The following is a 24,550-nucleotide window of genomic DNA, read 5'->3' as shown; positions in this document are numbered from 1 at the left end:
ACAACTTTTAAACCCTCATAACTAAATGGTGTTGACCTGAAGCCACCTGACAAAACAAACATGAACTTCAGGTTAGATACGAGAGAGATGCCAGGAAAAAGAAATGCAGGTAGATATTTATAGACCTCATAAAAACTTACAGCATCACCAGAAGGCCCAGGCTCTAACAAGCTGGTATGAGACACTCCCTAATAGTGTCCTGGATGTTTTTTTCCAGATCGTGATGTCAGGCCTAAGAGTCTGCTCATTTCTCTGAGCCTCAATTACCTGACCTGATCAAGGAAGTGGGGATAATAAGTATTGCCTCTCCCAGAGTTGTTGTGAGGATGAAAAGGGAGAATTCATATGAAAACACTGTAAACTACAAAGAAACATACACAGATGGGTTCTCTTCAGTAGGGCCATCTTGTCACCAAAAGAAAGACAATTACAAGATTAATGTGTCATTTCAAACTGACTAGTAACTAGACCCAAAGACCTTGGTCTTGCCATCAAAGAGTTCTTGTCATTTCCCCTTCCCTCCTCCAGCCTGCTTCACCCATCATGAAGGGATTAATGGGCTAAAAAGTATAAGTTCTATACAAGTAGGAACCCAGACTGACCTTTCCACGTGATATGCTCAATGCCTGGCACCTAGCAGATATTCAGTAAAACAAAGAACAGGTGAGTGGGTGGATGAATCATCCAATAGAAGACGTATATGGAAGTTAAAGTTCCTGGAGACCTACCCCCTCTAGTAGCTGCAGGCTGATGACCAGCTGATGTTAGGTAAATATGCAGCCATTACATGTAACTGAACAGGAACTCTTAACAAAAATCTCTGGTAGCAAACAAGGCCCAGGCAGGCATTTGTGGACTAAACACTAAAGATCCGCTAGAAAGCCCTTCACCTGATGAATTATGGAACAACTGGACAATGAAATGTCACTCGCCAAATAAAAGGAACAAACTACCTCAACAGGCAGCACCGCGGATGGGTCTCACAAATATCCTGCTGCGCGAAAAGAGCCAGCTGTAAATGGCTACCCACTGTATGCTTCCCTTTATGTTCCATTCGGGAAAAAAGACAAGATCAAAGGGACTGAACACAGGTGAGTGGTTCCCTAGAGGTCAGAAGGGGCTTTCCGCTGTTCGCCAGATACTTCCCCTTTCTTCCTTCCAGGCATGTGGTAGCTGTGCTTTACCACCCGCTTTGAAATACGGCTGTGTGACTGGTTTTGGCCAAAGAAATGTGAAGGGAAGTGAGATGTGTCACTTCTGGGAAAACACTTTAAGAGCTGGTGTGGTGTTCATTTCTGTAGCCTCAGCAGTTGTGGAAATATGTGTTGAAATACTATTGGCCTGGGACCCTGAGTGACTAAGAGGAACATAGCCTCTTGCTTACTGGGCTTGGACATTAATGAGGATGAAAGGAACACTAGTTACTACCCTTCGTGTGAATTCCTTGATTCTTTGTTCAATGCCACGGAACATTTATATCACTACAGTTCTTCAACTAAGTTGTTTCAGGTTTGTTTTATAAAAATTCAAATCAGAAACACTTAGTGAGTGGCTCATATTTTCCAAGTCCGTCAATTGAGACTTTGTGATATGAGTGAGATTTTGAACCAGAATAACCTAGATTTGAAACTCATCACTACTGCTTATTAGCTGTGTGCCCTTGATGGGTTTCCTAACTAGTCTGATCCTGAGTTTACTCCTCTATAAATAGCAATAGAGATCATTCCTAATTCAGAGGTGTGTTGAGAGATTAAATGGTAGGATATCTCTAAAGTGTATCTCCGTGATGGGATATATCATTTAGCTATGACCGTGGGATGAAGCAGGCATTGATGTGTGTGTGTTATGGGCATGATGGGCATGCTTGAAGCATGAGTCTGTGATGGGCATGCTTGAAGCAGGTGTCTTGTTCAGATGTGCTGTGCTGTGCTAAGGCACTTCAGTCGTGTTCAACTCTTTGCGACACTATGGGCTGTAGCCCGCCAGGTTCCTCTGGACATGGGATTCTCCAGGCAAGAGTACTGGAGTGGATTGCCATTCCCTTCTCCAGGAAATTTTCCCCACCCAGGGATCGAACCCAAGGTTCTGTTTCCTGCATTGGCAGGCCGGTTCTTTACCACTAGTGCCACCTGGGAAACCCTATGGTTCACATGGAGCTAGAATATTTATTCCTCCGCCCTTTCCTCCTGCTTACTTCACAGTAGTTGTTAAATTTTATTGTAAGTCATTATCATAGTGATACTAGTACCATCAAGAAGACAAAACTTGTTTGGGGAAATGCGCTATAATTTTATAATCTGCATAGAACCTGATCTATATTTAGCTCAGTGATAACTAGATTAACTGAGGAACAAGGTTCAGCTTTCCTGACTCTCCAACACCCGTCACCCTCACCGTGGACGATCTTGTCTCTCACTTCCTCATCAATTGTCCCCATTTCACAATGAGGTTGATTCCTTTCTAAAGACCAAGGAACTGGGATATAGTCGTCCTACCTGGGGAAATAAGGAGAGGTTTCACTGGTTCTCCTAGTATCATAGGGGCTTCCCAGGTGACTCAAGTGGTAAAGAATCCACCTGCCAATGCAGGAGACACAAGTTTGGAGGAGGAAATGGCAACCCACTCCAGTATTCTTACCTGGAAAATTCCATGGACAGAGGAGCCCAGCGGGCTGCAGTCCATGGGTTGCAAAGATTGAGACAACCAAGCAGCTGAGTGCACATACATAGTATCATAGACTGTGAGGCCTGGGACACTTGTTAGTGAGTTCATCTTGGCAATGGTTTACAAATCCTGTTCATGGAGGGATGGTGGTTTTTTTTTTTTTTTTTTCCATTTTTAAGACCAGATTAATGTTTGGTATGTAAAGGAAGTCTTCTTCAAAAGGGTTGAATCTGACTGGTTCCACACTTCTTCACAGTAACACAAAACTTGAAGGCATGAAGCAGTATCTACAAGTTTATCCTCTTAATAATGAAAGCAACAGAGATCATCCAAAAGAAAAGATTTCAGGGAACCCAGCGCCCAAGAAAAAGCACTCCATAGTGAAGTGCTGCTAACCAAGTGAGAAACCGAAACACTGAATTTGGAAATGGATCAACTATGAGGGATACATACTGGATCTGGTTAGAGAATAAAGACATGGGATTAAGAAAATGAAAGAATGGGCGGAGGAGCCTGGGAGGCTGCAGTCCATGGGGTTGCTGAGAGTCGGACACGACTGAGCGACTTCCCTTTCACTCTTCACTTTCACGCATTGGAGAAGGAAATGGCAACCCACTCCAGTGTTCTTGCCTGGAGAATCCCAGGGACAGGGGAGCCTGGTAGGCTGCTGTCTATGGGGTCGCACAGAGTCAGACACGATTGAAGTGACTTAGCAGTAGCAGCATAAAGGTTACAGAAAGTAAAAATAATGGAAGTAACAAAAACAGGAGGTATAGGAGAATAAGATACTCTTTTCCTTATTTTTCATAGCAGATAGATCAAAAAATACTATTTAAAGTTAACTAAGTTTATAAAATAGCATATCTATGAGTTTTCATGATTTTTTTCTTAATTTTGGAGGAGTATCCTTGGAACTAATATTGCTTATGGTAAAGACACGTTTTTTTCTAAGTTGAATAATTATTTCATTTTCACATCATCTGGTTCTTCTGTTAATTCAAATGAAAAACTAAATGTCTTGTTCCAATTGAAAAAAGAGTTTCTATGTTATAACGTCGTGCTTATAAAATTATACCTACTCAACTATCTATCTCCAGCTATTCTCTCTCCCCCACTATCAGTCTCCCTGCACAGAGAGAGGTGTCTCACATGTTGTCTTCTAAATATTAATGCTGGTTATGGATCATGGGTACCTTTCCTTTCTTCTTTGTACTTTTCCATGTTGCTTGAATTTATCTTAACATGAGTCATTTTAATAAGAACAATAAAATTATTCATTTAAAAAGGAAAATGAGGGGCTTTCCTGGGAACTCAGTGGTAAAGAATCCACCTACCAACACAGGAGACACAGATTCGATTCCTAATCTGGGAAGATCCCACGTGCCATGGAACAACTAAGCCTTGCACCACAACGATTGAGCCTGTGCTCTAGAGCCCAGAGCCTCTACTGTGGGAGCTTGTGCATCATAGCCACAGCAGTGAGAAGCCAGCGCACTGCAGCTAGAGAGTGGCACTTGCTCACCGCATCTAGGGAAAAGCCCATGCAGCAAGAAAGGCCCAGCACAGCCAAAAATAAATCAAATTATTATAAAAGGAAAATGAGACAAGAATATGTAACTTTTAGAACTATCAAAAGAATGTATATGTGTGTATGTATATGTATGGATCTAAATATAGCTATCCTAACAGTTCCTGGCATATTGTAGGCACTCAGTAGGTGCCAGGTACTATTATTATTGTTTTCTTGGGAAGAGAAAAACCTTAAATCCTGACTGTAGTAATTTTCAGTGTTAGTTGGGGTTCTTGGTTGCAGAGATGAGCATTCACTCCGTTTGGTTTATTAAAGAACTTTAGGTGTCTCTCAGAATCTCCAGGAGGGCCTTGGAAGAACAATAGCAGATCATGCTGCAGGAGTGAGAACTCCAGCAGAGACAACCCCCTGCCGCCACTGCTCCATCCAGAGCCACAGCTTACACCACCGCCCCCTGGCACAGTGCTGGTGCCTCAGGTTTCTGCCTCCATCTGGTGCTGGTACCTTTTATTTCCTCTTCTAAATATATGTCATGTGAGGAAGCCCTGATTTATGGTGCTAAGTCGTAGGCTTGCACCCCAAAGACAAGAAAGGCTATGAAAGTGAGATCTTGGCGTCTATCTTGGAGCAGCAAGACTTGATAGAGGAGATCTGCAAATACAGGCAGTGGGGATCAAAGATGCTGAGCAGCCTCAGATAGAGTAAATTCTATCAACCATACCTCCCAAGTACCCCTTATGAAGCTTGGTGAGCCAAAGACTAAAAGGATTCCAAGAGCACTTGAAAATTATTGTATATTCCCTACTTGTTCAAAGGTTCTGCTAATTTACTAAAATATATTTATGTACAGTAGCTCCTCCATATCCACGGGTTTCATATCCAGAAATTAAACCAACCATGGACTGAAATTTTATTTTTTATTTCCAGAAAGTTCCAAAGAGCAAAACTTGAATTTGCTGTTCACTGACAAATGTGTGTATGTGTGTATGCATGAAGGAGTATGCTATTCACAGCTATTTTCATAGCATTTACATTGTATTAGGTATTATAAGTAATCTAGACATGATTTGAAGTATATGAGAGGGGGAAGTTCACTGACTGTCCAGAGATTTGGACTTGGTGCATTTACTGTTAGGGACCTTGGTTCATTCCCTGGTTGGAGAATTAAGATCTCACAAGCCATGCAGTGCAGCCAAAAGAAAAAAAAAATTTAAGTATATGGGAGAGTGCTTATAGGTTACATGAAAAATCTGTTATATAAGAAACTTGAGCATTCTCAGATTTTGGTATCTGTAGGGGGTAGGGTCTTTAAAACAATCCCCTACAGATACCAGGAGACCACTATAAAATTCTAAAACCTCAGAGAAGGCTCCCCTTATCCAATGTAAACAGTGTTATCAGAGACCTCTCGGTTCTTAGCTGAAAAAGGAATAGAGTTTTTTCTTTTTTGTGGGGGGGGCAAGGGTTGCTTTCTGGAACTCTCTTGCTTTTTTGATGATCCAGTGGATGTTGGCAATTTGATCTCTGGTTCCTCTGCCTTTTCTAAAACCAGCTTGAACATCCGGAAGTTCATGGTTCACGTATTGCTGAAGCCTGGCTTAGAGAATTTTGGGCATTACTTTACTAGCATGTGAGATGAATGCAATTGTGTGGTAGTTTGAGCATTATTTGCATTGCCTTTCTTTGGGATTGGAATGAAAACTGCCCTTTTCCAGTCCTGTGGCCACTGCTGAGTTTTCCAAATTTGCTGGCATATTGAGTGCAGCACGTTCACAGCATCAGCTTTCAGGATTTGAAATAGCTCAACTGGAATTCCATCACCTCCACTAGCTTTGTTCATAGTGATGCTTTCTAAGGCCCACTTGACTTCACATTCCAGGATGTCTGGCTCTAGGTAAGTGATCACACCATTGTGATTATCTGGGTTGTGAAGATTTTTTTTGTACAGTTCTTCTGTATATTCTTGCCACCTCTTCTTAATAGAAAAACATCTATTTCTGCTTTATTGACTATGCTAAAGCCTTTGACTGTGTGGATCACAATACACTGTGGAAAATTCTGAAAGAGATGGGAATACCAGACCACCTGACCTGCCTCTTGAGAAACCTGTATGCAGGTCAGGACGCAACAGTTAGAACTGGACATGGAACAACAGACTGGTTCCAAATAGGAAAAGGAGTACATCAAGGCTGTATATTGTCACCCTGCTTATTTAACATTTGCAGAGTACATCATGAGAAATGCTGGGCTGGAAGAAGCACAAGCTGGAATCAAAATTGCTGGGAGAAATATCAATAACCTCAGATATGCAGATGACATCACCCTTATGGCAGAAAGTGAAGAGGAACTCAAAAGCCTCTTGATGAAAGTGAAAGAGGAGAGTGAAAAAGTTGGCTTAAAGCTCAACATTCAGAACACTAAGATCATGGCATCTGGTCCCATCACTTCATAGGAAACAGTGGAAACAGTGTCAGACTTTATTTTTCTGGGCTCCAAAATCACTGCAGATGGTGACTGCAGCCATGAAATTAAAAGACGCTTACTCCTTGGAAGGAAAGTTATGACCAACCTGGACAGCATATTCAAAAGCAGAGACATTACTTTGCCAACAAAGGTCCGTCTAGTCGAGGCTATATTTTTTCCAGTGGTCATGTATGGATGTGAGAGTTGGACTGTGAGGAAAGCTGAGCGCTGAAGAATTGATGCTTTTGAAATGTGGTATTGGAGAAGACTCTTCAGAGTCCCTTGGACTGCAAGGACATCCAACCAGTCCATCCTAAAGAAAATCAGTCCTGGGTGTTCATTGGAAGGACTGATGTTGAAGCTGAAACTCCAATACTTTGGCCACCTCATGCGAAGAGTTGACTCATTGGAAAAGACCCTGAGGCTGGGAGGGATTGGGGGCGGGAGGAAAAGGGGAAGACAGAGGATGAGATGGCTGGATGGCATCACTGACTCGATGGACATGAGTTTGGGTAAACTCCGAGAGTTGGTGATGGACAGGGAGGCCTGGTGTGCTGCGGTTCACGGGGTTGCCAAGAGTCAGACACGACTGAGCGACTGAACTGAACTGAAGGCTTGTTTTGGGTCTTCATTGCAGTGTACAGACTTCTCATTGCAGTGGCTTCTCTTGTTGCAGAGCACAGGCAGACTTTTTATAAAAAATATAAACTGTCGGACTTCCCTAGTGGTCCAGTGATTCAGAATCCACCTGGCAGGGGGCTTTCCTGGTGGTTCAGTGGTAAAGAATCTGCCTGCTAGTGCAGGAGACACAGGTTTGATCCCTAGTATGTGAATATCCCACATGCTGCAAAGAAGCTAAGCCCGAGTGCCACAACTCCTGAAGCCCACTTACCTAGAGCCTGAGCTCTGCAACAAGAGAAGCCATTACAGTGAAAAGCCCAGGCACCACAACTAGAGAAGAGCCCCCACTCACCACTACTAGAGAAGTCCTAGCAAAGACCCAATACAGTCAAAAATAAATTAATTAGACTATTTCGGTAGCCGTTTGGGGTGAAGTTAAGCTTATAATGTCTGGGCGAGGTAAACAAGGCGGCAAGGCTCGTGCCAAAGCCAAGACACGCTCCTCGCGAGCTGGGCTCCAGTTCCCTGTGGGCCGTGTTCACCGGCTGCTCCGCAAGGGTAACTACGCCGAGCGGGTCGGGGCCGGCGCGCCAGTGTACCTGGCGGCGGTGCTGGAGTATCTGACGGCCGAGATCCTGGAGCTGGCGGGCAACGCGGCCCGGGACAACAAGAAGACCCGTATTATCCCGCGTCACCTGCAGCTGGCCATCCGCAACGACGAGGAGCTCAACAAGCTGCTGGGCAAAGTCACCATCGCTCAGGGCGGCGTCCTGCCCAACATCCAGGCGGTGCTGCTGCCCAAGAAGACCGAGAGCCACCACAAGGCCAAGGATCCCCTGAAGAAGGAAATGTCAACCCACTCCAGTATGCTTGCCTGGGAAATACCCTGAAGAGGAGCCTGGCAGACCACAGTCCATGGGGACCTCCACCATTGCAATAACTTTTAAGTTTTGTGTGTGTGTGTGTTTTTTTTTTTTTTTTTTCATTTCAAATCCAAATTTCTGGGTTAATAATGTAGTTAAACATTTTTTTCTTATGTTTGTAAGTATACAGACAGTTTGGGCATCTATTCATTTTGAGATAAGAAGATAAAGATCAAGTTTAAGATCAAGAATATTTAAGGAAGATAAAGAGCAGAGAAAACAAGGGTAGAAAGGGAGTTCACAGAGACAGGAAGAGATCAGATCATGTAGGGCTTTATGATCATGTAGGTTTTATATGCTATGTTATGTTTTTATAAATCATTCTAAGGGTTTTGAATGAAGGAATGGCATAACCTAATTTATATTTCTTTGAAAGCTCACTAAGGCAATTATATGGTGAATACAAAGTTTAGAAGTAATGATATAAATTAGGAAGCTATTGCAATGGTCTTTTTGAGAGATAATGACGGTTTGGCCTAAACTGGGGGCAATAGATGATGGTTTGGTATAGATATATTTCATAAGTGTGACCAATAGTTTGTTGCTGGATTTGATTCATACTGTGTAGGAGAGGGGAGAAAATATTTTTCCCTTTGAATTCTTGGCTGAGACCTCCTATAAGACAAGTTCAAAATCACCAAATTTTTATTAACATGTATACCTCATGTGTATATGAGAGACACTTAGGAAAAATGAGTAAGCTCCTCAAGACGACCCAAGCCACCACCTTACATATGGTCTTTGTTGTTGTTCAACTGCTAAGTCAAATCTAAATCTTTGCCACCCAATGGACTATAGCACACCAGGCTCCTCTGACCTCTGCTATCTCCTTCAGTTTTCTCAAATTCATATCCATTGATACTGTCTAACCATCTCATCCTTGGTCTCCTCCTTCTCCTTTTGCCTTCAGTCTTTCCCAGCATCAGGATTTTTTCCAGTGAGTCAGCTCTTCACATCAGGTGGCCAAAGTATTGGAGCTTCAGCATCAGCCTTCCAATGAATATTCAGGGTTGATTTCCTTTAGGATTGACTGATTTGATCTCCTTGCAGTCCAAGGGATTCTCAAGGCTCTCCAGGACAACAGTTTTAAAAGCATCAATTCTTTGGTGCTCAGCGTTCTTTATGGTCCAACTTTCACATACCTACATGACTACTGGAAAAACCATAGCTTGACTATGCAGTCTTTTGTTGGCAAAGTGGTGTCTCTGCTTTTTAATATTCTGTCTAGGTTTGTCATAGCTTTTTTTCCAAGGAGTAAATGTCTTTTAATTTCATGGCTCCAGTCACCATCCTCAGTGATTTTGGAGCCCCAAAAAATAAAATCTGTCAGTGATGGTACCAGATGCCATGATCTTAGTTTTTTGAATGTTGAGTTTTAAGCCATCTTTTTCACTATACTCTTTCACCCTCTTCAGGAGGTTCTTTAGTTCTTCACTTTCTGTTAGAGTGGTATAATCTTCATATCTGAGGTTGTTGATATTTCTCCTGGCAATCTTGATTCCAGCTTGCGATTTATCCAGCCTGGCATTTCACATGATGTACTCTGCATAGAAGTTAAATAAGCAGTATACAGCCTTGTCATATTTCTTTCCCAGTTTTGAACCAGTCCGTTGTTCTGTGTTCAGTTCTAACTGTTGCTTCTTGATTTGCATACAGGTTTCTCAGAGACAGCTAAGGTGGTCTTGTTTTCCCCTCTCCTGAAGAATTCTCCATAGTTTGTTGTGATCCACACAGTCAAAGGCTTTAGTATAGTCAATGAAACAAAAGTAGATGTTTTTCTGGAACTCTCTTGCTTTATCCATGATCCAACGAATGTTTGCAATTTGATTTCTGGTTTCTCTGCCTCTTTGAAACCCAGTGTGTACATATGGAAGTTCTTGGTTCATGTACCGTTGAAGCCTAGCTTGAAGGATTTTGAGCATAACCTTGCTAACATGAAATAAGCTCAATTGTACTGTAGATTGAACACCTTTGGGGACTGAAATGAAAGACAAAACAAAGTTGTATGAGGGTAGGGGTTTGGGGCACGGTTGCCGTTAGAAGTTTTCCCAAAAAATGCATCGTAAACAAAGGTAAGGGACCTCCCCAGTGGCTCACAGGTAAAGAATCCACCTGCAATGCAGGAGATGCAGGTTTGATACCTGGGTCTGGAGGATCCCCTGGAGAAGGGCATAGCAACCCACTCCAGTATTCTTGCAGGGAAACTCTCATGGACCGAGGCTGGTGGGCTACAGTCCATGGGGTCGCAAAGAGTCAGGCATGACTGAAGCCACTGAACACAATGCAGATTAAAGTGGGTGCTTTGTCCCAGAATCCTTTTTTTTTTTTTTTTTTTACAATTTAGAATCATCCTTCTCTGCTTAGTGTGGAGAGGGAGATATAAGCGGAGCTTTCCTCTATAAGTGTCTCTTACAAAAGTATAATTTTTGTTTTCAGAAATTCTCCTGTCTATGCTATTTCTCAAAAATAATTAGTTCAAAATAATCCTTATGACAAGAGGGGTGGCATAGTTTGGGATGGCATGTTCAGCTACACTTCAACTGTGAAAGAACATAAAGATATAAAGAAAATACTTGATTTAAACTAAAGTTTATCTTGACCTATTAAGTCAGTTACTATGTATTTTTTAAACATAGTATTGTATAAAATACTATACAATAGGAAGAAAATACAATAGGAAGAAAAATACAATGCTTAGTGTGGAGAGGGAGATATAAGTGGAACTTTCCACTTATATTTTGTATTTTTATTTTTATAATACATTGTATTTTTATAATACATTGTATCTTTATAGAATAATAAACCTTTGTCCCTCAATTTCAGAAATTATAAAGAATCTGACAAACTTTTCACATATACATTCATTACTAGTCTTACAATCACTAGCTGTTATGCAAAAACTCATGAAATCAGATAGGGAGAGAGGCTAGTAGTTGGTGGGAATTTTACTGATTTTTTTAAAGTAGAGAAGGGTTTGTAAAATATATTCCAGTTAACTAATGTTGGGAAAATATAATTTAAAACAAAAGAAGAGAAAATTTATTATAGACTAAGCTTCATGTTTATTTAAAGCATTGTGCTCAACACAGGCAATGTTTTATTAAAGAGATTTCAAAAGAGGGGAAAAAAAAACCTGTTACATAGGTAAGAGGGTACATCCATTACATTAGTAGGCTTTGCAATCTGGAGTCAGAAAACTGGGAAACAGAGCACTTTCCCTGGTTGATTACATTTCAAAAAGAGGACTCTAAGGTCCTTGAGGAAACATTCTTGAGATAGGAGGCTAGCCAAAGGGTGTTTTTAGCCATTAAGAAAATTTACATACCTTTGAAAAGGACAGAGAAAAAATTTTTGAAAAAGAAAAAGGAAAAGGAAGGGATGGATAATTAAGCCTCTTATTTTCAATTTGTATTTGCCCTTAAATTAACTTGAATTCACCTATACTAGCTATCTACCCTCTCTATAAAATATACTGAATTTTGAAAAAAAAAAATTAATTAATTTAAAATATACAAACTGCATATAATGAAAAATATTAAAAGCCAAATATGATTTACAGCACATCTAACAGAAGGGGTTAATACATCTTGATATTCCAGCACTCATACAAATGAATTTAAAAAAGAGACCACTAAGAACCCAAGAGATACATGGGCAAGGACATGCACAGATGATTGACAAAAGAGAAAGTACAAGACACATGCTATGAAAAATATTAGCACTCACTTGTAACAGGAGAGGAAGGGAAACTACTCCTGCCTAGGCACCAAGCGTTTAGCTAGCATTTTTATTTCATCCTCACAATCATGGTCATGTTAGATGCTATAATTCCCTTTTTATTAATGAAGAAACTTGAGGTTCAGAAGGGTTGGGTAGCTTGTTGACCAATATCAACTGGCTAAGCTGATACTGACCCTGTGACGACTGTCAGGCTCTAAAGACCAGGGTCTTTCCACTAACCAAGCTGCCTCTTTAGTGACTGTTATGAATCTGAGAAACTCTTTTCAACTATTAAATTATCAAAACCCAATGTTGATGAGAGTAATGAAAGTAGCTTGGTTGCTAAGCTGTGTCCAACTCTTTGATGAATCCATAGACTCTAGTCTGCCAGGCTCTTCTGTCCATAGGATTCTCCAGGCAAGAACACTGGAGTGGGTTGCCATTTCCTACTCCAGGGGATCTTCCCGACCCAGGGACTGAACCCACATCTCTTATGCCCCCTGCATTGGGAAGTGCCACCTGGGAAGCCCTATGATGAGAGTCCTTCTCATAAAAGATTATGGGGCTGGAAAAGGTCAGTTTTTATTCCAATCCCAAAGGAAGGCAATGCTAAAGAATGCTCAAACTACCGCACAATTGCACTCATCTCACACGCTAGTAAAGTAATGCTCAAAATTCTCCAAGCCAGGCTGCAGCAATACGTGAACCATGAACTTCCAGTTGTTCAAGCTGGTTTTACAAAAGGCAGTGGAACCAGAGACCAAATTGCCAACATCTGCTGGATCATGGAAAAAGCAAGAGAGTTCCAGAAAAACATCTATTTCTGCTTTATTGACTATGCCAAAGCCTTTGACTGTATGGATCACAATAAACTGTGGAAAATTCTGAAAGAGATGGGAATACCAGACCACCTGATCTGCCTCTTGAGAAACCTGTATGCAGGTCAGGACGCAACACCCGGTTCCAAATAGGAAAAGGAATACGTCAAGGCTGTATATTGTTACACTGCTTATTTAACTTCTATGCAGAGTACATCATGAGAAACGCTGGGCTGGAGGAAGCACAAGCTGGAATCAAGATTGCCAGGAGAAATATCAATAACCTCAGATATGCAGATGACACCACCCTTATGGCAGAAAATGAAGAGGAACTAAAAAGCCTCTTGACGAAGGTGAAAGAGAAGAGTGAAAAAGTTGGCTTAAAACTGAACATTGAGAAAACAAAGATCATGGCATCTGGTCCCATCACTTCTTGGGAAATAGATGGGGAAACAGTGGAAACAATGTCAGACTTAATTTTTGGGGGCTCCAAAATCACTGCAGATGGTGACTGCAGCCATGAAATTAAAAGACGCTTACTCCTTGGAAGGAAAGTTATGACCAACCTAAATAGCATATTCAAAAGCAGAGACATTACTTTGCCAACAAAGGTCCGTCTAGTCAAGGCTATGGTTTTTCCTGTGGTCATGTATGGATGTAAGAGTTGGACTGTGAAGAAGGCTGAGTGCCAAAGAATTGATGCTTTTGAACTGTGGTGTTGGAGAAGACTCTTGAGAGTCCCTTGGACTGCAAGGAGATCCAACCAGTCCATTCTGAAGGAGATCAGCCCTGGAATTTCTTTGGAAGGAATGATGCTAAAGCTGAAACTCCAGTACTTTGGCCACCTCATGCGAAGAGTTGACTCATTGGAAAAGACTCTGATGCTGGGAGGGATTGGGGGCAGGAGGAGAAGGGGACGGCAGAGAATGAGATGGCTGGATGGCATCACTGACTCGATGGACGTGAGTCTGAGTGAACTCCGGGAGTTGGTGATGGGCAGGGAGGCCTGTCGTGCTGCAATTCATGGGGTCACAAAAAGTCGGACACGACTGAGCAACTGAACTGAACTGAGCAAATTTAAAACACCTTTTGAAATTTATCAAGACTTACTAAGAGCCATAAAAATGTTGATTTCCATTGACCCAGCCATTCTACTTTGAGGGAATGTTTTCTTAGGAAATAATTTAGTATGTGGAAAGAGTTATGGGCAAAAGGATGTTCATTGTGGATCTGTAAGAGTTAACAATTCAAAGCAACCTAAATGTCCAGAATTGTTTAAATAAATTGAAACATGTTTACTTTCCACTTAATAAAATATTCAGTTCAGTTCAGTCCCTCAGTCATGTCCGACTCTTTGTGACCCCATGAATCGCAGCACGCCAGGCCTCCCTGTCCATCACCAACTCCCGGAGTTCACTCAGACTTAAAGTCCATCGAGTCTGTGATGCCATCCAGCCATCTCATCCTCTGTTGTCCCCTTCTCCTCCTGCCCCCAATCCCTCCCAGCATCAGAGTCTTTTCCAATGAGTCAACTCTTCGCATGAGGTGGCCAAAGTACTGGAGTTTCAGCTTTAGCAGCATTCCTTCCAAAGAAATCCCAGGGCTGATCTCCTTTAGAATGGACTGGTTGGAACTCCTTGCAGTCTAATAAGTGTCTTATAATTTTCTGTATACAGTTCTTTTGTCTTCTTAGGTAAGGTTATTCCTAGATATTTAATTATTTTTGTTACAATGGTGAATGGGATTGATTCCTTAATTTCTCTTTCTGATTTTTCATTGTTAGTATATAGAAATGCAAGTGATTTCTGTGTATTGATTTTGTATCTTAAAACTTTGATAAATTCACTGATTAGCTCTAGTAATTTTCTGATAGCATCTTTAGGGTTTTCTAAGTACAGTATCATGTCATCTGGAAACAGTGAGAGCTTTACTTCTCTTCTGATCTGGATTCGTTTTATGTCAACAGCCACGTTAGGCATTACTGACAAAATGGAGGCATGGCCCCAGACCCCTCTCCTCATTCTGTAGGCATTGGCCCCGTGATGAAGGAGTTAGGCCTTGTAATTCTGACTTGTCTTTTCCTCTGCTCGGCTGAGTTGACTGAAAAGGAATATTAAGGTGCTTATTGTTCTTGAGAGGAGCATGAGAAGGCACAAAACCTTCTGCAGCTGTGCTCAGAAAATAATTCATAAAGTTAATCATTGACATTAGTTCAAGGACTTTTACAAAAGAGTGTTCCAGGATGAGCACATAGGCCATAGCTTGAGGCCATGGGAGGGATTGCTATCTGAAGCCTATTTGTGAGGAGAATGTTTATGGCAAAGGAGTTTACCAAATTTACAGCTTAGAAATAATTTAAACAGTTAGAAGTTAAAGATTTAAGGAATGTTGTAAAGTTAGCATATTTTACTATAGCTTATAGAAGTTTGGAATTTTTAGAGAGACTTTAGCTAGAAGCCTTTTTAAGAGATAGTGAGCTCAGGACGTTAGGGGCAAACAGGATTTAGGAAGATAAGTAGTAAACTGAGGAATGTAGCATGAGTTACAATGTAATCACAAGTTAACCATCAGTTCAGTTCAGTTCAGTCACTCAGTCATGTCCGACTCTTTGTGACCCCATGAATCGCAGCATGCCAAGCCTCCCTGTCCATCACCAACTCCCAGAGTTCACTCAGACTCACGTCCATCGAGTCTGTGATGCCATCCAGCCATCTCATTCTCTGTCGTCCCCTTCTCCTCCTGCCCCCAATCCCTCCCAGCATCAGAGTCTTTTCCAGTGAGTCAACTCTTCGCGTGAGGTGGCCAAAGTACTGGAGTTTCAGCTTTAGCATCATTCCTTCCAAAGAAATCCCAGGGCTGATCTCCTTCAGAGAGAGGAGGAGCAACCCCATGCCCAAGACCAGGGGCGGCAACTGGGAGGACCAACCCCACATCCAAGGAGTGGTGGCTGCGCGGGCACAGGAGGGCCTAGAGGAGCTATCCCACATTGAAGGTCAGGGAGGGTGGCGGTGAGGAGATACCCCTCGTCCAAGGTAAGGAGCAATGGCTGCGCTTTGCTGGAGCAGCCATGAAGAGATAACCCACGCCCAAGGTAAGAGAAACCCAAGTAAGACGGTAGGTGTTGCAAGAGGGCATCAGAGGGCAGACACACTGAAACCATACTCACAGAAAACTAGTCAATCTAATCACACTAGGACCACAGCCTTGTCTAACTCAGTGAAACTAAGCCATGCCTGTGGGGCAACCCAAGACAGGGGGGTCATGGTGGAGAGATCTGACAGAATGTGGTCCACTGGAGAAGGGAATGGCAAACCACTTCAGTATTCTTGCCTTGAAAACCCCATGAACAGTATGAAAAGGCAAAATGATAGGATACTGAAAGAGGAACTCCCCAGGTCAGTAGGTGCCCAATATGCTACTGGAGATCAGTGGAGAAATAACTCCAGAAAGAATGAAGGGATGGAACCAAAGCAAAAACAATACCCAGCTGTGGATGTGACTAGTGATAGAAGCAAGATCTGATGCTGTAAAGAGCAATATTGCATAGGAACCTGGAATGTCAGGTCCATGAATCAAGGCAAATTGGAAGTGGTCAAACAAGAGATGGCAAGAGTGAATGTCAACATTCTAGGAATCAGTGAACTAAAATGGACTGGAATGAGTGAATTTAACTCAGATGACCATTATACCTACTACTGCGGGAGGAATCCCTCAGAAGAAATGGAGTGGCCATCATGGTCAACAAAAGAGTCTGAAATGCAGTACTTGGATGCAATCTCAAAAACGACAGAATGATCTCTGTTCGTTTCCAAGGCAAACCATTCAATATCACATTAATCCAAGTCTGTGCCCCAACCAGTAATGCTAAAGAAGCTGAAGTTGAACAGTTCTATGAAGACCTACAAGACCTTTTAGAACTAACACCCAAAAAAGATGTCCTTTTCATTATAGGGGACTGGAATGCAAAACTAGGAAGTCAAGAAACACCTGGAGTAACAGGAAAATTTGGCCTTGCAATATGGAATGAAGCAGGGCAAAGACTAATAGAGTTTTGCCAAGAAAATGCACTGTTCATAACAAACACCCTCTTCCAACAACACAAGAGAAGACTCTATACATGGACGTCACCAGCTGGTCAACACCGAAATCAGCCTGATTATATTCTTTGCAGCCAAAGATGGAGAAGCTCTATACAGTCCACAAAAACAAGACCAGAAGCTGACTGTGGCTCAGATCATGAACTCCTTATTACCAAATTCAGACTTAAATTGAAGAAAATAGGGAAAACCACTAGACCATTCAGGTATGACCTAAATCAAATCCCTTATGATTATACAGTGGAAGTGAGAAATAGATTTAAGGGCCTAGATCTGATAGATAGAGTGCCTGATGAACTATGGAATGAGGTTCGTGACATTGTACAGGAGACAGGGATCAAGACCATCCCCATGGGAAAGAAATGCAAAAAAGCAAAATGGCTGTCTGGGGAGGGCTTACAAATAGCTGTGAAAAGAAGAGAAGCAAAAAGCAAAAGAGAAAAGGAAAGATATAAGCATCTGAATGCAGAGTTCCAAAGAATAGCTAGGAGAGATAAGAAAGCCTTCCTCAGTGATCAATGCAAAGATATAGAGGAAAACAACAGAATGGGAAAGACTAGAGATCTCTTCAAGAAAATTAGAGATACCAAGGGAACATTTTTTGCAAAGATGGGCTTGATAAAGGACAGAAATGGATGGACCTAACAGAAGCAGAAGATATATAAGAAGAGGTGGCAAGAATACATAGAAGAACTGTACAAAAAAGATCTTCACAACCCAGATAATCACAATGGTGTGATCACTCACCTGGAGCTAGACATCCTGGAATGCAGGTCAAGTGGGCCTTAGAAACATCACTACGAACAAAGCTAGTGGAGGTGATGGAATTCCAGTTGAGCTATTTCAAATCCTGAAAGATGATGCTGTGAAAATGCTGCACTCAATATGCCAGCAAATTTGGAGAACTCAGCAGTGGCCACAGGACTGGAAAAGGTCAGTTTTCATTCCAATCCCAAAGAAAGGCAATGCAAAGATGCTCAAACTACCGCACAATTGCACTCATCTCACACGCTAGTAAAGTAATGCTCAGAAGTCTCCAAGCCAGGCTTCAGCAATATGTGAACCGTGAACTTCCAGATATTCAAGCTGGTTTTAGAAAAGACAGAGGAACCAGAGACCAAATTGCCAACATCTGCTGGATCATGGAAAAAGCAAGAGAGTTCCAGAAAAACATCTATTTCTACTTTATTGACTATGCCAAAGCCTTTGGCTCTGTGGATCACAACAAACTGTGGAAAATTCTGAAAGAGATGGAAATACCAGACCACCTGATCTGCCTCTTGAGAAACCTGTATGCAGGTCAGGAAGCAACAGTTAGAACTGGACATGGAACAACAGACTGGTTCCAAATAGGAAAAGGAATACGTCAAGGCTGTATATTGTTATCTGCTTATTTAACTTCTATGCAGAGTACATCATGAGAAACGCTGGGCTGGAGGAAGCACAAGCTGGAATCAAGATTGCCAGGAGAAATATCAATAACCTCAGATATGCAGATGACACCACCCTTATGGCAGAAAGTGAAGAGGAACTAAAAAGCCTCTTGATGAAGGTGAAAGAGAAGAGTGAAAAAGTTGGCTTAAAGCTCAACATTCAGAAAACGAAGATCATGGCATCCGGTCCCATCACTTCATGGGAAATAGATGGGGAAACAGTGGAAACAATGTCAGACTTAATTTTGGGGGGCTCCAAAATCACTGCAGATAGTGACTGCAGCCATGAAATTCAAAGACGCTTACTCCTTGGAAGGAAAGTTTTGTCCAACGTAGATAGCATATTCAAAAGCAGAGACATTACTTTGCCAACAAAGGTCCATCTAGTCATGGCTATGGTTTTTCCTGTGGTCATGTATGGATGTGAGAGTTGGACTGTGAAGAAAGCTGAGTGCCGAAGAATTGATGCTTTTGAACTGTGGTGTTGGAGAAGACTTATTGGAAAAGACCCTGCCAAAGATTGATGGCAGGAGGAGAAGGGGACGACAGAGGATGAGATGGTTGGATGGCATCACCAGCTTGATGGACATGAGTTTGAGTAAGCTCTGGGAGTTGGTGATGGACAGGGAAGCCTGGCGTGCTGCAGTCCACGGGGTCGCAAAGAGTCAGACATGACTGAGCGACTGAACTGAAAATTAAGCCTTTACCTGTGTGATTCCTGCCTTTGTGTGCCTTCAATCTGCCCTCAGGACCTATGTCAATTGAAGCCCTGGACCTAAAGGAAGACCTTGAATGACAAAGATCTGTGAATTCAGCTTCTTAGAAATCAGTGGCATTCAGTGTCTGAGGCAGAGCTATCAACAGTTGGTATTAACCTGGACATAATAAGAAAAATATGTCCAAAATGAGCCTTAACCTTAGAGGAATTGGGTTCAGGGTTTTTGAAGAGGGTGGTTATGGGAGAAGGTAGATATAGAGACACCTCTCCAAGTGAAGTGGATGTATCTTTGGGATGCTTTTGAACTGTGGTGCAGGAGAAGACTCTTGAGAGTCCCTTGGACAACAAGGAGATCAGATCAGTCAATCCTAAAGGAAATCAGTCCTGAATATTCATTGGAAGGACTGATGCTGAAGTTGAAGCTCCAATGCTTTGCCAACCTGATGCAAGAACTGACTCATTGGAAAAGACCCTGATGCTGGGTAAGATTGAAGGCAAGGTAGAACTAGTAAAGTTGGAGAAGAGAGATGGTTCAGGACGTCAGAGTGGAGACCCTTTGCTTTAGTAAATATTAAAGACAAATTAAAACAGCGCTAGAAAACATAAAATATAGAAACCCAGAACCTCAGATTTGGAAATGATTTTTAGCCATTGTTTATTACAACTACTCTTAAAAAAAAATAACAAAACTTCAGTTCATCTCATCTGAGTGAAGTGAAATTGCTCAGTCATGTCCGACTCTTTGTCACCCCATGGACTGTAGCCTACCAGGTTCCTCCATCCATGGGATTTTCCAGACAAGAATACTGGAGTGGGTTGCCAGTTCCTTCTCCAGGAGATCTTCCCAACCCAGGGATTGAACCAAGGTCTCCCGCATTGTAGGCAGGCACTTTACCATCTGAGCCACCAGGGAAGTCCTACTCATCTGAGTAGATGTCCCAGAAACAGGGAGCTCATTTGCTTGGAGGAAGCCCCCTGCATACCTCAATAATTCCAGTTGCTAGAAAGTTCCTCCTTATTTTCAACCCAGTTATTTCATTCTTCTTGGATAAGAATCATTTTGGGAGTGGCAAGGAATTTGGAGGGTGGAGAAACTGGATTTAGGTTAGGGCTGTATAGGGATAGATTTGAGCAGAGCTAAGCAGGAGAGATGAGGGGTTGAGGCTAAGGAGGAGGGTCTGCATGAAGGCAGGGTGGACTTCAGGTACAGAGAGACACCAGTGACTGGGGACACAGGGTCCTCTGCTCTGGGTGAGACACAACCAACCTCCCAGGAGTTCCTGGGGAAAATGTGAGGAGAAAGAGGTTCTTGCTCGTCTCTGCAAATTTTTCTCCAGCCATCCTTGCAGATGTGGAGGGGGATGGAAAAGGTTGACAAGATGGTAAGACAGGGGAGATGACCCTGGCCACTCATGCAGACTTCCTGGGGTCACACCCTCACTTTCTTGCTCTATGACCCTGGACATATTATTGTTATTTTTTTAATTTTTTTTGGAGTATAGTTGATTTACGATGTTAGTTTCAATTATATAGCAAAGTGAATCTGTTATACATATATCCGTATTTTTTTTAGAATCTTTTCCCATATAGACCATTACGGAGTATTGAGTAGAGTTTCCTGTGCTGTTTAATAGGTCTTTATTAGTTGTCTATTTTATATACTATAGTAGTGTGTTTATGTCAATCCCAATTTTCCAATTTACCCCTCGCTCTCTTTCCCCTTGGTAACCATAAGTTTATTTTCTACATCTGTAACTCCATTTCTATTTTGTAGATAAGTTCATTTGTACCATTTTTTTAAATTCCACATGCAAGCAATATATGATATTCATCTTCATCTGACTTACTTCAGTCACTATGACAATCTCTAAGCTCATGTTACTGCAAATGGCATTATTTCATTCTTTTTTCTAATTGAGAAATATCCCATGTATATATGTACCATATCTTCTTTATCCAGTCATCTGTTGATGGACATTTAAGTTGCTTCCATGTCCTGGCTATTATAAACAGTGATGCAATGAACATTGGGGTGCCTGTATCTTTTCAAATTATGGCTTTCTCTGGATATATGCCCAAGAGTAGGATTGCTGGATCATATGGTAGTTCTATTTTTAGTTTTTTAAGGAACTTCCATACTATTCTCCATAGTAGTTGTATTAATTTACATTCCCACCAACGGTGTAGGAGGATTCCCTTTTCTCTACACCCTCTCCAGCATCTATTGTTTGTAGATTTTTTTGATGATGGTCATTCTGACCTGTAGTAATTTCATTGTAGTTTTGATTTGCATTTCTCTAATAATGAGTGATTATTATTAATAATCTAATAATGGCTGAGCACCAAAGAATTGATGCTTTTGAACTGTGGTGTTGGAGAAGACTCTTGAGAGTCCCTTGGACTGCAAGGAGATCCAACCAGTCCATCCTAAAGGAGATCAGTCCTGGGTATTCATTGGAAGGACTGATGCTGAAGCTGAAACTCCAATACTTTAGCCACCTCATGCGAAGAGTTGACTCATTGGAAAAGATCCTGATGCTGGGAGGGATTGGGGGCGGGAGGAGAAAGGGACGACAGAGGATGAAATGGCTGGATGGCATTACTGACTCAATGGACATGAGTTTGAGTAAACTCTGGGAGTTGGTGATGGACAGGGAGGCCTGGCATGCTGCAATTCATGGGGTTGCAAAGAGTCGGACATGACTGAGCGACTGAACTGAATAATGAGTGATGTTGAGCATCTTTTCATATGCTTTTTGGCCACCCATATGTCTTCTTTGGAGAAACGTCTATTTTGATCTTTCACTCATTTTTTGATTGGGTTGTTTTGTTTTGTTTTTTACATTGAGTTACATGAGTTATTTGTATGTTTTGGAGAGTAATTGCTTGTCAGTTGCTTTGTTTGCAAATATTTTCTCCCAGACAACCCTCCCTGAGATTGTCATCATTTTGTTTATGGTTTCCTTTGCTATGAAAAGCTTTAAATTAAGTCCCATTTATTTATTTTTGTATTTTCATTACTCTAGGAGGTGATTGGGAAAATCACCTTGCTGCAATTTATGTTCTTATTATTTTTTAACTGAAGGATAATTGATTTACAATGTGTTAGGGTCCTGGGCAAGTTATTTTTAATCATTCTGTGCCTTAGCTTCTCAGGTAAAGTCATAATGGAATCTACCCCTTAGAGTTGTCTTAAGGATGAAATAGGTCATTATCTATAAAACATTTACACCAGTATTTTATGTGTAGTAAGTCTTATATGTTTGTTAAACATAATACATTTCAGAGTTCAAACTGGAGAACAAATTTATGGAACTATGACTTGGATTTCATGATGTATATAGCTGATTTCATACACTGCCAGGTCACTTTTTTATTACTATACTCCTGAAAACCTCCTAAACAGTGAAACTAGTTGAGAATCACATTATAATGAGAGAGGTATTCTAATAAAAGTTGCTAAGAGAGTAAGTTCAAGTTCTCACTGCAAGAAAAATAATTATTTTGTAATTATGTGTGATGATGGATGTTAACTAAATTTATCGTAGCAGTCATTTCACAGTCTAAATGTATGTCAAATCATTATATTGTACCTAAAACAAATACAGTGTTATTTGTCAATTATATCTTGGTTGGAAAGAAAACCAGGTCTTCTCCTGAAAGAGAACGAAAGTGTGTGACGGGAATTGAAAAACCATCTGAAGTCGCTGTTTGGGAAATGATAGGAAGGTGATTCAGGACATGGGGTAACAGAGAGGCAGAACAATAAGCTTGTGGTAGTAGCAACCCTTACAATACTTTTTCTCTAGCAGAACTCAGGTATTAGAGCAGAGAAGGGGCCAACGAGTGGACCCAGAATTGAGGTTTGGGCGGGTGGCACCAGATGAGAGAATATCGGCTGGAGGACTTTACCGCAAATGATGCCTGTGGGTCTGGACTTAGAAGAAGGAAGGACTGGGTGAAAATGAAGGGCTGATAACAGTTTATATCTTTAATCCACAAAAATATGTAAAAAACTCATACATTTTCATTAGAACATTATGAATAACCCTCCCCCTGAAACAACAGACAAAAATTATAGACAGGAACTACACATAACCTAACAAACATATGGAGGATGTTCAATGTCATTAGTGGTCAAAGAAATGAGAATTTAAATACTAAGATAGCATTTCTCACCTACCATGGTAGGACTAAAGCCTACTTTTTACTAGTGAAAATACTTGTGCTCTTGGGTGAAAAGAAAACTACTGGACAGTAAATGAATATGAATCTTTAAGAACATAATTTGGCCAATGATTTCAAGAAGCCTTAACATTTTTACTCTTAAATTAGTAATTTTATTCCTTGTAATTTATACCAAGAAAACAATACAATACAAAGACAAAACAGGAGAAAGGCACATCCTTCTTGCTCCCTTGTCACACGTTAGTTCTTATATCCAAAGAACTAAGCTAGTTAACCTTCAGGAAAAGTGGAAGTTTGAGGCCATTAAAGTCCTGTCCCCTGAAGCTCTCTGTCCTTTGATTAATAGGTATCACAATAAAGGAAGTTTTCTCAGCTCACTTCTCTACAGAGGCAGGCGGATCAAAGTCCTCCTGACTTCATTGCCATCGATTTCTACATTTCTATTAGCCTAAGTTTCTATTATTTAGCACTTCGATTATCACCTGCTGGACTGTGAACTCCTCAAGGGCAGGAACTTCAGCTTTACTTATCTCTGTTCTACATCCTCCTCTATTCCGTATGGCGAACACTCACACAGTAGACGCCTCATAGATATTTATAAAATTGGCTGTCATTTCAGCCGCTTCCCACTCCATAATGCCCCATTCTCTACCCTCTTCAGTCTGTGCGTTTGGCCGAAGTTGGTGTCTCTGTTCAGTTGATTTATACATAGATATCCTTGTGTATGTGCCAAGCAGTCTGAATTTCAGGAGTGCTATGTTTATTAGAGGACTCTCGTGTCATGTACCTTAAAGCAAGGTTCAGAGTCCATGCCTCTCTGGGCCTATCAACAGTAATTGCTTTCCGTAACTATTACTAACAGAGGGATGTGGTAGTATGTGGGTAATAAAACATGATGGAAAGCCAGTTGACTCATAGAAAGTTAAAACTAGAAAGGAGCTCAGGAAATGGTTGTATCATTCATGCTCCACTCTGATTTTACGTATAAGGAAACAAGACCAGAGAGAGAAAATTTTCCCAAAGTGGAACAGCCAGTTCTTGGGATAAGGGTCCAAGGTCTAGGCAGCCAGCTCATTAAGATTTCCAGGGCACTTGTTGTCTTCAAAAGTATGTGTCAGCAGAGCATGTGAACTGCAGAAGTGTATGGGGGACAGGGAGGACAGTGAGCCCAGCCATGGTGACTGACAAGGCAGAGCTCCACAGTGGTGGCAGAGTCAGCAGGGATTCTGTGAGATGGCCTAGATGGCAGCATGGGTGGGTGAGGGGGGAAGGCCTGGACAAATACCTGGATGAAATAAAAACAGTGTGGTAAGGTGAGTTGAGCATGACCTTTAGAACTTGGAATTCAATCTCTGGACTGCCAAATATCCCTTT

General features: G+C 41.5%; 1 protein-coding gene across 1 annotated transcript; it reads left to right on the top strand.

Annotated features, from left to right (window-relative positions):
- Window positions 1-7,444: 7,444 nt before the first annotated feature.
- On the top strand, window positions 7,445-12,391 carry LOC139183035 (histone H2A type 1-H-like). The gene has a single exon (XM_070788762.1). The coding sequence runs from the start codon at window positions 7,726-7,728 to the stop codon at window positions 8,167-8,169; it is 444 nt and encodes a 147-aa protein (XP_070644863.1). The 5' UTR covers window positions 7,445-7,725; the 3' UTR covers window positions 8,170-12,391.
- Window positions 12,392-24,550: the final 12,159 nt, after the last annotated feature.

The sequence above is a fragment of the Bos indicus genome, chromosome 1, assembly GCF_029378745.1.
Source record: "Bos indicus isolate NIAB-ARS_2022 breed Sahiwal x Tharparkar chromosome 1, NIAB-ARS_B.indTharparkar_mat_pri_1.0, whole genome shotgun sequence".
In the NCBI taxonomy this organism is placed as follows: Eukaryota; Metazoa; Chordata; class Mammalia; order Artiodactyla; family Bovidae; genus Bos; species Bos indicus.
This window is presented reverse-complemented; position numbering and strand designations above follow the sequence as displayed.

What these genes read in the sequence shown, in the direction of transcription:
- LOC139183035 (XM_070788762.1), top strand. Translation starts at nt 7,726, where the DNA reads ATGTCTGGGCGAGGTAAACAAGGCGGCAAGGCTCGTGCCAAAGCCAAG.